At 40.9% G+C, this 13,441-nt stretch overlaps 1 protein-coding gene across 1 annotated transcript in view; it reads left to right on the top strand.

Moving 5' to 3' along the window:
- The window catches only part of CCDC170 (coiled-coil domain containing 170), a 76,859-nt gene that overhangs the window by 49,113 nt on the left and 14,305 nt on the right, over positions 1-13,441 (top strand). Inside the window, exons 7-8 of the mRNA XM_063098374.1 lie at positions 7,215-7,415; positions 12,126-12,299. Coding sequence (XP_062954444.1) covers positions 7,215-7,415; positions 12,126-12,299 — 375 coding nt within the window. The remainder of the gene's footprint in view (positions 1-7,214; positions 7,416-12,125; positions 12,300-13,441) is intronic.

The raw sequence follows: 13,441 nt of genomic DNA on the forward strand, positions 1-13,441 counted from the left end.
TGGGTCCTGTCCCTACCGCACACTCACTCGCTGGCAGTGTGAGCTCGGTCAGGTTCCTGAGATTGCGCCTCTAAGATTTTGTTTCCTCATCTGCTGTAGGGGCCTAGCACAGGCTCCCCAAACCCTTATCTGAAACACTTAGGGCCCAGTGTGTTTTTTCATTCAGATTTTCCAGGGTTTAGAAAGGGAAGATGGTATACAGAAAGGTGATACAGAAAGCAGCCGTACACAGTTCTCCAGGGGAGGGTCTGGGACTGCAGCCCGTCAGCAACCTGTGAGCAGCTCAAAGTGGGATAAGTGAAGACTATAAATAGCCTCGTGTCCCTTCAGGTTGGGGTTTGCTGTCCAACGGGGTCAGGTCAGGACAGGCTTTATCAGTCAATGAGTTATGAAAAAAACTGGATTTTGGAATTGAGGTTCCTAGACCAGTAACTGTATCTACCTGTAAAGGTTACTGTTTATTGTAACCATTATATGAAAAACATGGTTACAAAGTCCTTAACACACTGTCTGGCACATCACAAGACTAAATATTAACTATTTCTGCTGTTGCCTTTCCTCCCTCTTTCTCTTTTTCATAATGCGTTGATGCCTAGAACCATCTTTTAGGGGACCTGTTTAAAAAATGGGAAAAAATGGTTTAATTTGCAGATATGACTAAAGTTTAATTTTGTCATCTTGTTTATACTTATCAATAATTCTCATTTTCTATAAAGCTTTACTTAGAGTGAACTTCAGTCCACACTCTTTTACATTATCATCAAATCCAAATTCTTGATATTCTCAATAATGAAGTTTTAAAGTAAATGATATCTAAATTCCATGTATATTTCTTCTATTGATGTCATGCTTGTTCAAAAGAGAAAATGTATTTTTCCATCTTTTAATGTTTCTAGAAAACTCAGAGTGAATGCTAACTCAAAGTTCAGGGTTGCACTTGTAAATTTGCTTTAATGATCAAAAAATTTAAATTCCCTTGAAAAATTCTGCAAAATTCATGCATGCTTCAGGAGCAAGCCTAGTGGCTCCTTTGGCCCAGTGCAGGGTTCTCTTGTGGATGTAAAGTGTCTGTGCACAGAGGCTTGCTTGTTGGCCGACCTCCACCCTGTCATGCGTATGGGTCCTGAGAGTCGCTCAGGTTTTCTTGTGATTCAATGTGCAGAGAGGTACTCCACTGAGGAGGGACTTTATGCATCGGGTCAAGAAAAACTTGATCTATTGAATGGTAATAGATGCCCTTCACTAGCGAACGCCTTTTGCCATTTCATCTTATCGCTTCCCCTCCTATACTTCCAGCTACTTTCCTCAAACTATTTTAATTTCAGCATATGAAGCACTGCATACAACGGTCAGCGTGATGTATATGTTTATTTTCTAAGGCAAAATGATGTAAATTGGTTAAGCTGGATCTGCCTCCTCCCACTCCTCATACAAATTAGAATGATTCAGAGTCTTTTTAGTGCCTTTGTCTGCCTTTCCTACCCTGTAATTTTTTCCAATAGCTGCTCTGCCTATTTAAAAGCCCCAAATCATGCATATAGCTGGTGTCTCGTGTGACTCATCTTCAAGTAAAATCAGGAGAAAATGGATTTCATATATTGTCTTAGAAATGTTTCTGAAGAATGGGAGCTTTACAAATTGATGAATCTGTTTGTTTGAGGAGGCTGCATTCCCTGGCCGCTGCCATGGCTACCTGCACTGTCGATGGCTGAGTCATACCCATGCAAAGGCCCAAGGCAGGTTCAGGCTCCACCTGGCAAATTCTCCACTTCATGCTGACTCCTACTTCTTGAATGTTGCTTTCCTTGTTTACCCCTGTGCTATCCATTTTTCCTCTACTGTATTTGCAATTCTCAGTAGAATTCAGGATACCACCCCCACTTTTTCCATAAGTCATTTCTATTTGTTTCTTGCATTTCTGCTTCTGGCAAAACTTAATTTTCTTTTAAAAGCTTTACTATGCCTTAGAGCAGGGTTTCTCAGCCTTGGCAATAGTGACTTTTTTGTGTGTGTGTGTGACCGGTAAGGGGATCGCAACCCTTGGCTTGGTGTCGCCCACTCTGCGCTCAGCCAGTGAGCGCACACCAGCCATCTCTATATAGGATCCGAACCCACGGCCTCGGTGCTCCCAGCGCCGCACTCTCCCGAGTGAGCCACGGGGCTGGCCCAATAGTGACATTTTAAACTGGATAATCCTTTGTTGTGGGTGGGGGGCTGTCCTGTGCATTGCACGATGTTTAGCAGGATCCCTGACTTCTACCCACTAGACACCAGTAGTTCCCCCCTCCCCCCCAGTTTGTGACAACCACAGATGTCTCCAGACATTGCCACATGTCCTCTGGGGGGGGGGGACAAAATAGCCACCCCCCGATTGAAAACCAGTGTTTTAGTGTTCTACTGCTGAGTTCCCAGGAATTCTAAATGAGCACTTAGATGTTATTTAGCCTTGAAATTTTAGGACACCAGAGCAGATGTTTATGAAATAATGACTTGCAGGATGACAGAAAGTTGCAACATTTTCAGATTTTATTTTAGCATTTTAAGGCAATTTTTTTTGTTTTGTTTTGTTTTAAGTATTTTTAAGTGCTTTTAAATGTTTCCTAACTGGCTAATCATCTGGATGAGAACTGATTAGGTATAGGGAGGACACAAGCAGGATTGATTTCTATGTCATTTCCTAAATTAAAGACAAATCAATACAAACTCACATTTATGTGGATAGCTTTTTTGCCCTGATTTAGGCACACCTAAGGTTTTATCTCCTCCACTGGAGTATTTCTTAACCTAGGGGCTCTGCAGGCACCGCAGGGATCTGAGATGTGCTCACTCACAACCCACTACTCCCCTTACTGATCTCAGAGCTCCATCGTCATTCTCCTGCTCTATTCTTAAGCCTGCGTCCTGCTAACATGAATGTTTCCAGCAGGCTTCCACTGACTTTCATAACCCCAAGTATATTACATGGTCACCCCCAGATACAAGGGTGTCTGGGAGAGTGAACAGATAGAGATTTTAGTCTTCTCAGTTTCTGTAGGGGCTGCTGTAATAAAGTACTACTAACTGGGTGGCTTAAGCCACAGAAATTTGTTGTCTCACAGTTCTGGAGGTTACAAGTCCAAAATCCAGGTGTTGGCAGTGTCGGTTCCTTCTGATGGCTGTGAAGACTGTTTCATACATCTCGCCTAGCTTCTGGCAGCCGCGGGCATTCCTTGGCTTACAGATCGTGCTCTTCCTGTGTCTTCACACTCTCTTCCCTCTACGTGTGTCCATCTCTGTGTCCAAATTTCCCCTTCTATAAGGACACTGGTCATATTGGATTAGGGCTTATTCTAATGACTTCGTTTTAACTCCATTACTGCTGTAAAGACCCTATTTCCAAATAAGGTCACATTCTGAGGTACTGGGGGGCTTCAACATATGTCTTTTGGGGGGATCCAATTCAACCTCAAACAAAAACTGACTTAGACAAAGGAGGAGGGGCTAAGGTTAGCCAGTCAGCCGTGTCGGCCACGTACTGACAAGAGGGATGGAGAATTTGATTGGTGTTAAGTTCCTGGTACCTGATAACTTACTTTATGTTTTTCCTAAGTGAAAATTATAGCTTGAATAATCAGAAAAGAGTTGTTGATGTTCAGAAGGATATCTGGTCTTTAAGTGACCCAAGTGGCTCTTTCTTCAGTGTAGAGCTCTTTTGCTTCTATTTGGCTTAATCGTAGGGCAAAAATGCCTCTGGTGAAATCAACAAACACTTGTCCTTGGGAAATGAATTAATTCTTTTAGGGCATTATGACTTCACTTCCAGAAACTGTGCTGCTTGTTCTTGATGTATAGTTTACTTCAGTGCCTGTTTGTTTAAAAAATTGAAGTATGTATTTTTTATTACCCCACCTCCCCATTTCCTACACCTCTAATGTTAAAATACCTGGCACATTTTGTCTCACAGCATATCAGACATATGTTAACAAATGATACTAAAAAAAGGAAAGCAAAGCTTATTTATTTTATAGACTTCTTGGTGTAAAAAACAACACAAGTTTACAGTTTTGGTGGGACACACACATTCAACTAGGCACTGGCATTTAATGTTCCCAAGAACTGAGTCAAATTAGAATGTTAATTTATTCAAATAAATTTATGTAAATTTAACTCTGAAAAAACCTGGTGGTGTATATGCACTGACAGTGAAATAAGCTTATGAAGCTAAGTTCTGTGGTTCTACGGTGAATGGGGAGGTTCTCAGTTATTCACTCCTTTCTGGACACAAGAATGTTGGCACTGCAGCTGGGTAGGTTCTGCATTGTTCAGCCATCTACACATTAGTGGTTTAAAAAGTCATTCTCTGCTGAGTTGTCAAGGTTCCATGGAACACCCTTGGGTCCACACAGGATGTAGGTTCAGGTGGGGCCCTCTCACCTTTACTTAAGCCCATCATCTCTAATTTGTTCTTCCCAGAAAGACTTCCAGTTGGGAAAAAAAAAAAAAAAAAAAAAAAGCTCTACAGATGAAAATAGTTTGAGAAACATGACATAGGGCAATTCCTGAAGGGTTCTTTAACTCTTTACAGTGAGAGAGTATGACTGAACCCATACAACAGACCATAATTCTGATGACAAAAATGGGTGCGATGTGTTGAACTTAAATTGGGTGTGGAATACCATGCTACTCAGATGGTCTAGATCAGCTCACTTCATCATCATAGTAGAGTCTATGAGTTTCAGAGAGGTTAATTACTTGTTTCAGTTAACACTCTGATAAGTGGTATAGTGGGGACAGGGCTATGGGACTCCAAAGCCCCTGTCCCACAGCCTGGTCTACATCAAGCTGTCTGCTTCAGTCCTTACTGATCAGTTTCTGTGGAAGGCTTTGCTTTGTTTCAGTAAGGTCTGCAGTGTGCTGACCATGGCTAAGTGATCACACTTTTCTCTCTCTCTTCTGATGAGGTTTTCTGCATCTGTTTTCTCTTTGGGTTCATTCTCTTTGCTAGGTCAGCTGTGGGATAAGAGAAGTGTTGAAGGCTCTTCAGGTGGAAATTCTCACTTCCTATGTGGAGACTAATGTAAACCAAATCTCCAGTTGTGCAGAAACATGTGTCATACCTTGAATAACATGAACCAGCCCCCTGGGAGGTAGCATCTTGTGGACATTGTTTCATGGACATTTTTCTGTAGGTTAGTTTGCTGTAGATTAGTTGTACCAAAACAAGCACACCATTTTCTTGCATTTAGATCAGATCTATTCTTAGTAAGTACTGAGAGTAGGAAATATGAAGTAAGGTTTCTCAGAGCCTCATATTCTGTAATGACTAAACATTTCTTTGGGAAATTTAATTCCTCAGATATGGTTCTGAACAGGTTACTATCAAATATCTGATTTCAAACACCTACAGAAGTATAGAATTAACTGAATTATAGACAGAGACCCTGAGAGCCATAAAAGCACAGGACTGGAGAGTTTAGAGCTCATGTAGTCTAACCTTCTTCATGTAGCACCTGAGTCTACCCTGGAATATTCTTAACAAATAGTTGGCCAACTTCTGGCCATCTCCAGTGACTGGGAATCCACTACCTAGTGGTCAGTGCCTTCAGACAACTCTAACCATTAGAAAGTTTTTCCTTTCCTATAAAGGAATGCTTAAGTAAATTATGACACATTCTCACAATGGATTCTTAATGCTAAATAAAAATTACAAATGGCATGAGGAGATGCTTAAAATATAATTAGGTGCAAACAAAAGCACCAAGTTGCATATATATGTGACTATTTGAAGAATGCATAAAAATAAATTATTTAAAAATATTAATAGCCGTTGCCTCTGGGTGGTGGGATGATGGTTTTTTTTTTTTTTTTTGTGCTTATTTATAATTTTTTTGTGTGTCCTTCATGAGTATTTTGTAATGGGCATGTTGTATCTTACAGGAACTGGGGAAAAATTCTCCCTTACATAGATGTTCACTTCATTCTCTGACTTATAACTATTGGCTGTCAATCTAAGTTCTGAGGGCAACTCTAAACAAATCTTATTGTTCTTCCATATAATAGCCTTTCAGAAAATTTGAAGACAGCTTGAATGTCTTCTTGCCTTTAAGCATGATTGTTTATAGATAGGCAAGAAGAAATTGTTTTCTTTTTAAAAATTTAGACTGTAAAAAATCCGAAGCAGTCGAGATGTTTCAATTTCTGTGAGATTGGTACTGTAGTGTTATGTTATGTAAATATCTACTACTTTTCCTCTTTCCTCTTCCAAAATAAACCATCAAAAGAAAACTAATTTATCACCCAAGACTTGGTGGTTTTATTGAATTCAATGTTTTATGAAAACTGGATTTAGTGAAATCAGTTTGAGTATCCTGAAAGTGTACATGAGGTCTTTGGTAAACTTATGCTCTTGGTTTAAGGAGGTGATCAGGACAGAGAGGAACTCCTGGGAAAGATAGAAGCACTGGGCAGAGTAGGGGGGTTGAGGAGAGCCTCAGAGGGCTTTGACAAAGGGGCAATGATTTTATGCTATTGAGAAAAAGACAGTAATCTCATTCCCTTGCTTTACATTGCCATTGACCCTATTTAGAGTCTCTGCATTAAAGAGATTTTGACCCTTCAAATGCTAAAATGGTACTATTACTACACAACTATTTAGTGTAGAGTCAGTACCGCTAGAGTTTAGGGCACGAGTAACCAATACTCAATAGAAGGCTGAAAAAAAAAAGTTTGAAAAAATGTATTTCTGCATTTGAATTCCCCATAATATCTCAAGGTTACTTGTCAAGATTAACTCACTGTATAATTTTTAATCAATTATACGTGGTGGAAAAGTTTCTCTGGGGAATGACTCTTTTGTAGATTGAAAAAATACTTTTTGCCATCACTCATTTTTCAACTAAGCTTTGAAACTCCTAAATTAAGGGCAATTTTGGAGGTAAGTAGTTGTCATCCATTAATATTTATAGATTAACCTGTTGAACAAATGATATAAAAATGAAAAATACCAATCAGAAATATTTTTATTAGATAATGAATGCAGATTTATTTCAAACAGAGGATAAAATAAAATTTAAAATTTATTTCAAATATCAGTTACCTATTTTAAATTTAATTTTTTACAAAGAATTAGGAAGCTGGTGTCATAAATAGTTATGCTGCTTAGGCTGAGGGCTAGATTTTAACACTTTGTTGCTTCTAAAACAAGGCTTATTCTTGTTCTGTTTCTTTGTTTCCAGATGGTCTCCCAGCTTGAAGCCCAAATATCTGAGCTTGTTGAACAGTTGGGAAATGAAACTGGGCTTCACCAGAAAGCTCTACAGAGGGTCCAGAAAGCAGAAACCAAACTGGAGACTCTTCAGTCTCAGCTGACATACCTGGAGGGAGAGCTGGTTTCTGGAGATGTTTTGCGAGACTCCATGAATGTTGAGAAACAAAAAGTAATAACCTGAGGACATGTCCATGGGTGGAAACATCTGTGGCAGTATAAAATTTTACCTGAAAAGACTGTGAATTTTACTGTACTTGAATTGGTTAAGTCCTGGGTCATGAGCAAATTTCAAGGAACAATGTGTCTCTTCCTATTGTCTACTGATTCTTGATTCAAATTAATTCAGTAAATCCAACAGGTGTTTATTGAATGCCTATTATATATGAGGTCCTCAAGGTTCACAGGGCTAAAGCATAAAACATAATTCCTGATCTTAAAAGGCTCATCTTTCAGCAGGGGAGATAGACATTCAGATGATTTGCTGTACTATAAGGCTGTAAGTGTTATAATAGATGTGTGGAATTAATGAAGTGCTGTAGAAACTTCTGCAGAAAGGGAAGATTCTACAGAGAAGAAGATAATTAAGTTCGTCTTTGAGGGATAAGTAGGAGTGTAGTAGAGAGAGTGGTGGTTTGAACAAAGGTGGAATCTGCAAACGCCTGGTGTGTTCAGAGAACACAGAGTGCTTAATCTCACAGGGCCGGAACAGGGTATTCTTGCTGGGGCTATGGCAAGAGAGAAGACTGGGAGACTGGATTATGAAGACGGAGTACTCTTTATTCTGTAGAGTATGAAATGTAATAAATGATTGTGAGGATCACAGTATTTTAGATAGATAATGTGATGTCTCTGAGGAGCTGAGATTGCAGAGTGGAGAGACTCAGACATGATGGTGCTGATAAGCTGGTGGGGGAGGAGGTGGGGTGGGGAGAGCAGGGTCCACACCGAGCACTGGAGTGTGGGAGGTCATCGGTGACCTCTGAGAGGCAGTTCGGGTAGGGTGGTGGAGAATGGAGCTAGTTTGCTTTGGGCGGAGGGTTGACTAGAAAAGGAAAGGGGAGAGACTTCTGAGTAGACCGCAGTGACATCTGGACACCAAAGAAAAAACAGGCACAAGGCAGTAGCTGTGAAAAACAGGATCAAAGGAAGGTTTTGTTGGATGAAATGGGAGCTAAGAGTTTGTGGGCTGTAGCCCAGCAGCCACCGAGGTGAGCCGAGACCAGACCCTTGCAGCACCGGGGTCCAGTCTAAGGCCTTGGGCGGGAGGAGGGAAGCACACACAGCCCAGCAGCCACCGAGGTGAGCCGAGACCTGCACAGCACCGGGGGCTCAGTCTGCAGCCACAGAGTTTGTGGGCTGCAAGTCCATAGGAGGGAAGGGATCAAGAGCATAGGTGCAGAATTTGGCATGAAAAATACTACACTTGAGAAACTCATTGATTTTCATTCTTCTGTACTTGAAAAAACGCAAGAAGCAGCATGCCTACATTGCAGGTTGGATATGCAAAGATGCACAAAAGGGTCTGTGCGCAGTTGGAGTCTAGCGGCTGAGACAATTAGAGCTATAACAGAGAGAAGTATGAATTTGACAGGAGCTCAGAAAAAGGAGTGATGACTTCTTTCCTATTCCCATGTTGTGCGGGAACGAGCTGTCTTCACAGGAGGGGTGAGGTTTGAGAGGGACCTTAAAGAATGAGTAGGAATTTGTCAGGCAGAAGAGGTAGGAAGGAATTCGAGGCGGAGGGAACAGGAACAAAGAAGGAATCGAGGTGGGAGAAGATGTCGCAGGAAATGAATGAGGTGCGGGGAGCCTGGAACATGGTGCTTGGTGAGGCCAGAGATGGGCGCCGGCACCGGAGGCAGGTGCAAATAATGGAGACAGGGCAGGCTAACCACTTGGGCTTCATCCTATGGGTAATGGGAAGCCACAGAAGGTTTTTGAGTAAAAGAAAGGTTTCTCTTGAGGCAGATGGCTTGGAGGGTCTAGAGACTAGAGGTAGCGAGCCTCATCTGGAGCTTCCTATAATAGTCTAGATCAGAAGACTATAAGGGTCTGGACCAAGAGGTGGTTTTGTAAATAAAGACAGGGGATAGATTTGGGAAATTTGGGAAGGTGAAGGGACTTTTTTCTATTAAATATTTAAAAAGGCGTGTTGGTTGAAACTTTGATTTTGAAAAGAAATATTACAACTGAGAATAGTACGGTCAATTGGTAGCCATCTAACTGTCTACTGGACAGCTCCATCTAGATGGTCCATGAACACCTAAATATATTCAAAATTGAAACGACCTCTCCTCACATTTGTCCCTCTCCCGCTTCCATGATGGCGGTAATCTGCCTCCATTTACCCCAAACATCTTCCCTGCTTGCCAATTTCCAGTCAATTCCTAAACCCTGTGCATCCTGTCCCCTTGCTACATCTCCACCTGCCCCCCATCTCCATGCAGCAGCAGTGTTTCAGCTCCACGCCTTGTGCTAATTTGTGAGGACTGTGGAAACAATCTTCTAATTGATCTCCTTGCTCTGGTCTCCACACTTGAACTTTACTCTCCCCACTGCTGCCAGAGAGGTCTTAATAAAACGCATGTCTAATGTTCTCTTTCTCCATCCTGAGAGTGGTCAGTGGCTCTCTGTGGCCCTCAGGATCAGGTAGGTTCCTTCTTTTCCCATGGATCCACTTTCCGTGAGCTGGCCAGTTCCCCTCTCCCCTGCAATCTCTCCTGCCAACTGGGGCAAACTCAGAAGCCTTCAGGGACCAGTAGGGCCCTGGCAGGGTCTGTCATGAGTGACGGCTGAGCCTACATTCAGATCTGTAACTACATTGCTTTGGCCTCGTTGGTAGGCCATAGTTTACACAGCTAGTCTCACTGACGGAATGTCTCCTCGTCTTCTTCACCTGGTAATCACTGTCCCTTTGAGACTCAGCTCAGACATCACTTCCTCTGGCAGTCTTCCCCACAACACGTAGTTCTGCTTCCTCATGCTCCCCAAACAGCATGTGCCTGCCTCTGTCACAGCACCTCCCACCCTTACTGCGTTGTTTTAAAATTTTTCTTCTCCAAGTATTCCAAGCTTCTTGAGGTCAGGGCAAATCCTTTTCTTCTGTCTTTCTCCAGGTCCTAGAGTAAGAGTCAATACAAATTATTTGAAGTACAGAAAAAAATAGATCAAAGGCAAGGATTTCAGGTGGATTGGTATTTCTTCCCTGCCCTCAGTATAAGTGAATCATTAATTTAAATTGGAATTATGCCAAAATAAATAACTCTCAGTTATGAAAGCAAGTTATGCAAACTAATTCTGCCCATGGTGAATTTTCCATAGATAACTGTATATGAAATGCATATCCTAGTAAGAATAGTATCACGTAAAATTGAAAAAACAAAGTTGTACAGAGTTTAAATGCTAAATTCAGGGAATTTAGGCTTGCACAAAATAGAGCAGAAGGCACAGTTTCTTAGTCATGCTAAACCGTGATTCGAATGGACAAAATATACAGTAATCCTTCACTTCTATGGAGTTACAAGTTTCTAGAAACCTTGATCTTCTGAGGTATAGCCAAGATCCTTGAAATAGGCACTTCCTCTTTTGGGTCTTGGCTTGGTCTTGTCTTAATTGCTTTTTGCCTGTTGTGAACCTTGTATGCTAAGTGGAGGGTCACATGTAGAATAGAGAAAAGAAGATTTCATACCTTCACATAAATGGTAACAACTCTATTTTATGTAAAATACAAGCAATAGCTGTTAGGTCGCTTTCCAACACACAGATTAGAAAATAAAAGTTCCAAAGAGAGAGCTGATACCGCATTAAGAGGTGATAACCTATGATGCAGAGACTAAAGCCACCTGTAGTATCGTAGCACAGTGCAATAAGTGATATTAGAAAAGACTGTCTTATAAAGAAGAGATTAAATTGTGTTTATATATAGGCTATTTAGAAAAATTGAAAAAATACACTTACAAATAATTTCATCCTGATGATTAGAATCTAGATAGTTCTGGACTTTAAGCTAGTATGCTACAGTTGGCAGGAAATTATACTTATTTAAACATTTAATTTCCCCCAAATGCTAGATCGATGAGACATTATTGCAAGGAGAAGAAAATATCAAAGTTAAAGACCAAGACATGAAATTATGACACAGAAATCTCATTCATTGATTTACTCATGCAGCAAGCACTTAGTAAGCATCGTTGTGTCTGGGCACAGTGGCTACATCACAGAAGCCCAGTGAAGGAAGACGCTTCCACAGCTTTGTAACTTGTGTCTAGTGAACTGTGAGCCTCGGCTTTCTTCATACAGTTCTATTTTAGGATGTTGTTCATTTAACTTTGATGCATCAAACACTTTTAAACACTTTTTCTAAAGCATTTTAACTTACAAAAAATGTTTTTCAAATTTTGTTTGTATGGAGAGCCCAAGAAGAGTAAGGTGACAATTGGTTGAATTGCCCATTTCCACCTTTGAGGCCAGGGCCCAGTTAGGTGGGGAAACTTCCCGTGGAAGGTGCATGAATGATGGTTAGATGGCAGGGGTTGGATTAGCTTGGTAGGGGTGTGGCTGGAGCTCGTTGCCTATGCAGAGAGATGAGGACATAATTGGGAACATAGCCAAGTTTGTCATGTGGCAGGGTTAAGAAGAGTGGATAACAGAGTGAACATCAAAGTCACTGACCAGGAGAGTCATGAGTATTTGGACCAGAATCAGGGCAGAGAATTGGTAGGGTGGTTCAGAAATTCATCAAATATTGGGGTCAGAGTACAGGTTCCATGCTGGGATTAAAGAAAACTACGTGTAAGCTTGGGAGAAAGAGAAAAATTCTGTGAGATCACCCGTTAACTTTACTTTTGTGTGCCATTTTTGTTTTTGTTCTTTGGTTTAGTATCTTAAATTTCTGGATCAGCTTTCAGAGAAAATGAAACTGGACCAGATGGCTGCTGAACTTGGCTTTGACATGTGTCTGGATATAGTTTTAGCTCGCACAGAGCAGCTGGTCCGTCTTGAGAGCAATGCAGTCATTGAAAACAAGACTATCGCCCACAATTTACAGAGAAAGGTAGGGGACATTGAAACTTGCTAGTATTGAGAGAAAGAGTTTCTGAAAAACCTAAATATTGAAAAATAATTTACCCCAATCGTATTTACCATTTATAATAGGAAACATTATAAAAATAAGTATTTAGAATTTAAGGCTCAATTTCAAGTTTGAAGAGTTGGTAAATATGTCTGTCACTTAAGGTTGTGTTTCACTGTGAGTAATAGAGGCCCCCAAGAACAGTGGATTAAACAAGTAGAAGTGTTTTTTCCTTTCCTCCCATGAATTTCTGGAGATAGAGCACTTAGGGCTGCTATGGCAGCTCTGCTCTGTAAAGTCTTCAAGGGACCAGGCTCATTTCAGGTCATTGATTTTTCCATTCCTAGGGTGGTCCTTATCCACCTGGTTAAAAATGGTGCCCAGAACTATTTTATCTGTATTGCAGGCAGAAGATGAGAAAGGGGTGAGGAAGAGTGTGAAAAAGTATATGCGACAGGAGTCTTTTGAAGAAGGCACCCAAATTTGTTATGTGAACTGTCTTTGTACCCCACGGCCAGAATATGTCCTGATAGTCAAACCTAGCTGCAAGGGAGGCTTGCTAACGTATAATATAGCCTTACTCTGGGTAGCTAGTTGCCTAGTTAGAAAAAATTCCGCAGTTTCTCTTGCTCCAGGAGAAGAGAACTGGGGGAACAGCTAGCAGTCTCTGAATTTATAAGCTCTATTGGACTAGAAGTAGAGAGAAGGGCTTACTTTTCAGTCACTGGAAGGAAGAGTTAGAAACAGTTTAGACTAAATAAATGAATGAATGGATGAAAGAGATAAAATATAATTATTAATGGTATAATTATTGGTATTGGGGCAAGAAAGGAAAACACAGATGTGTCCTTATAGTAGTTCTTAGGAGAACATTCCATGGTAGAATTCTAGTGTAGAGACTGTGTAAGGAGTCACATCTGGGTTCCTAATTTGGCTCCAACAAACTGAGTGACCTTGGGAAAATTATATGCTCTTCTGTCTCTATTTCCTCATGTTTAAGATGGGGATAATACCTGCCTGAAGGGGTTATTAATTTTTAATAAAGAACATTTTTGAACCCTTGGCTCACAAATGATGTTCTGTTCACCTTTGGCCTCTTCTCCACTTACTGCATCTTGAGGAAT

Source organism: Cynocephalus volans, chromosome 5, assembly GCF_027409185.1.
Source record: "Cynocephalus volans isolate mCynVol1 chromosome 5, mCynVol1.pri, whole genome shotgun sequence".
NCBI classification, from domain to species: Eukaryota; Metazoa; Chordata; class Mammalia; order Dermoptera; family Cynocephalidae; genus Cynocephalus; species Cynocephalus volans.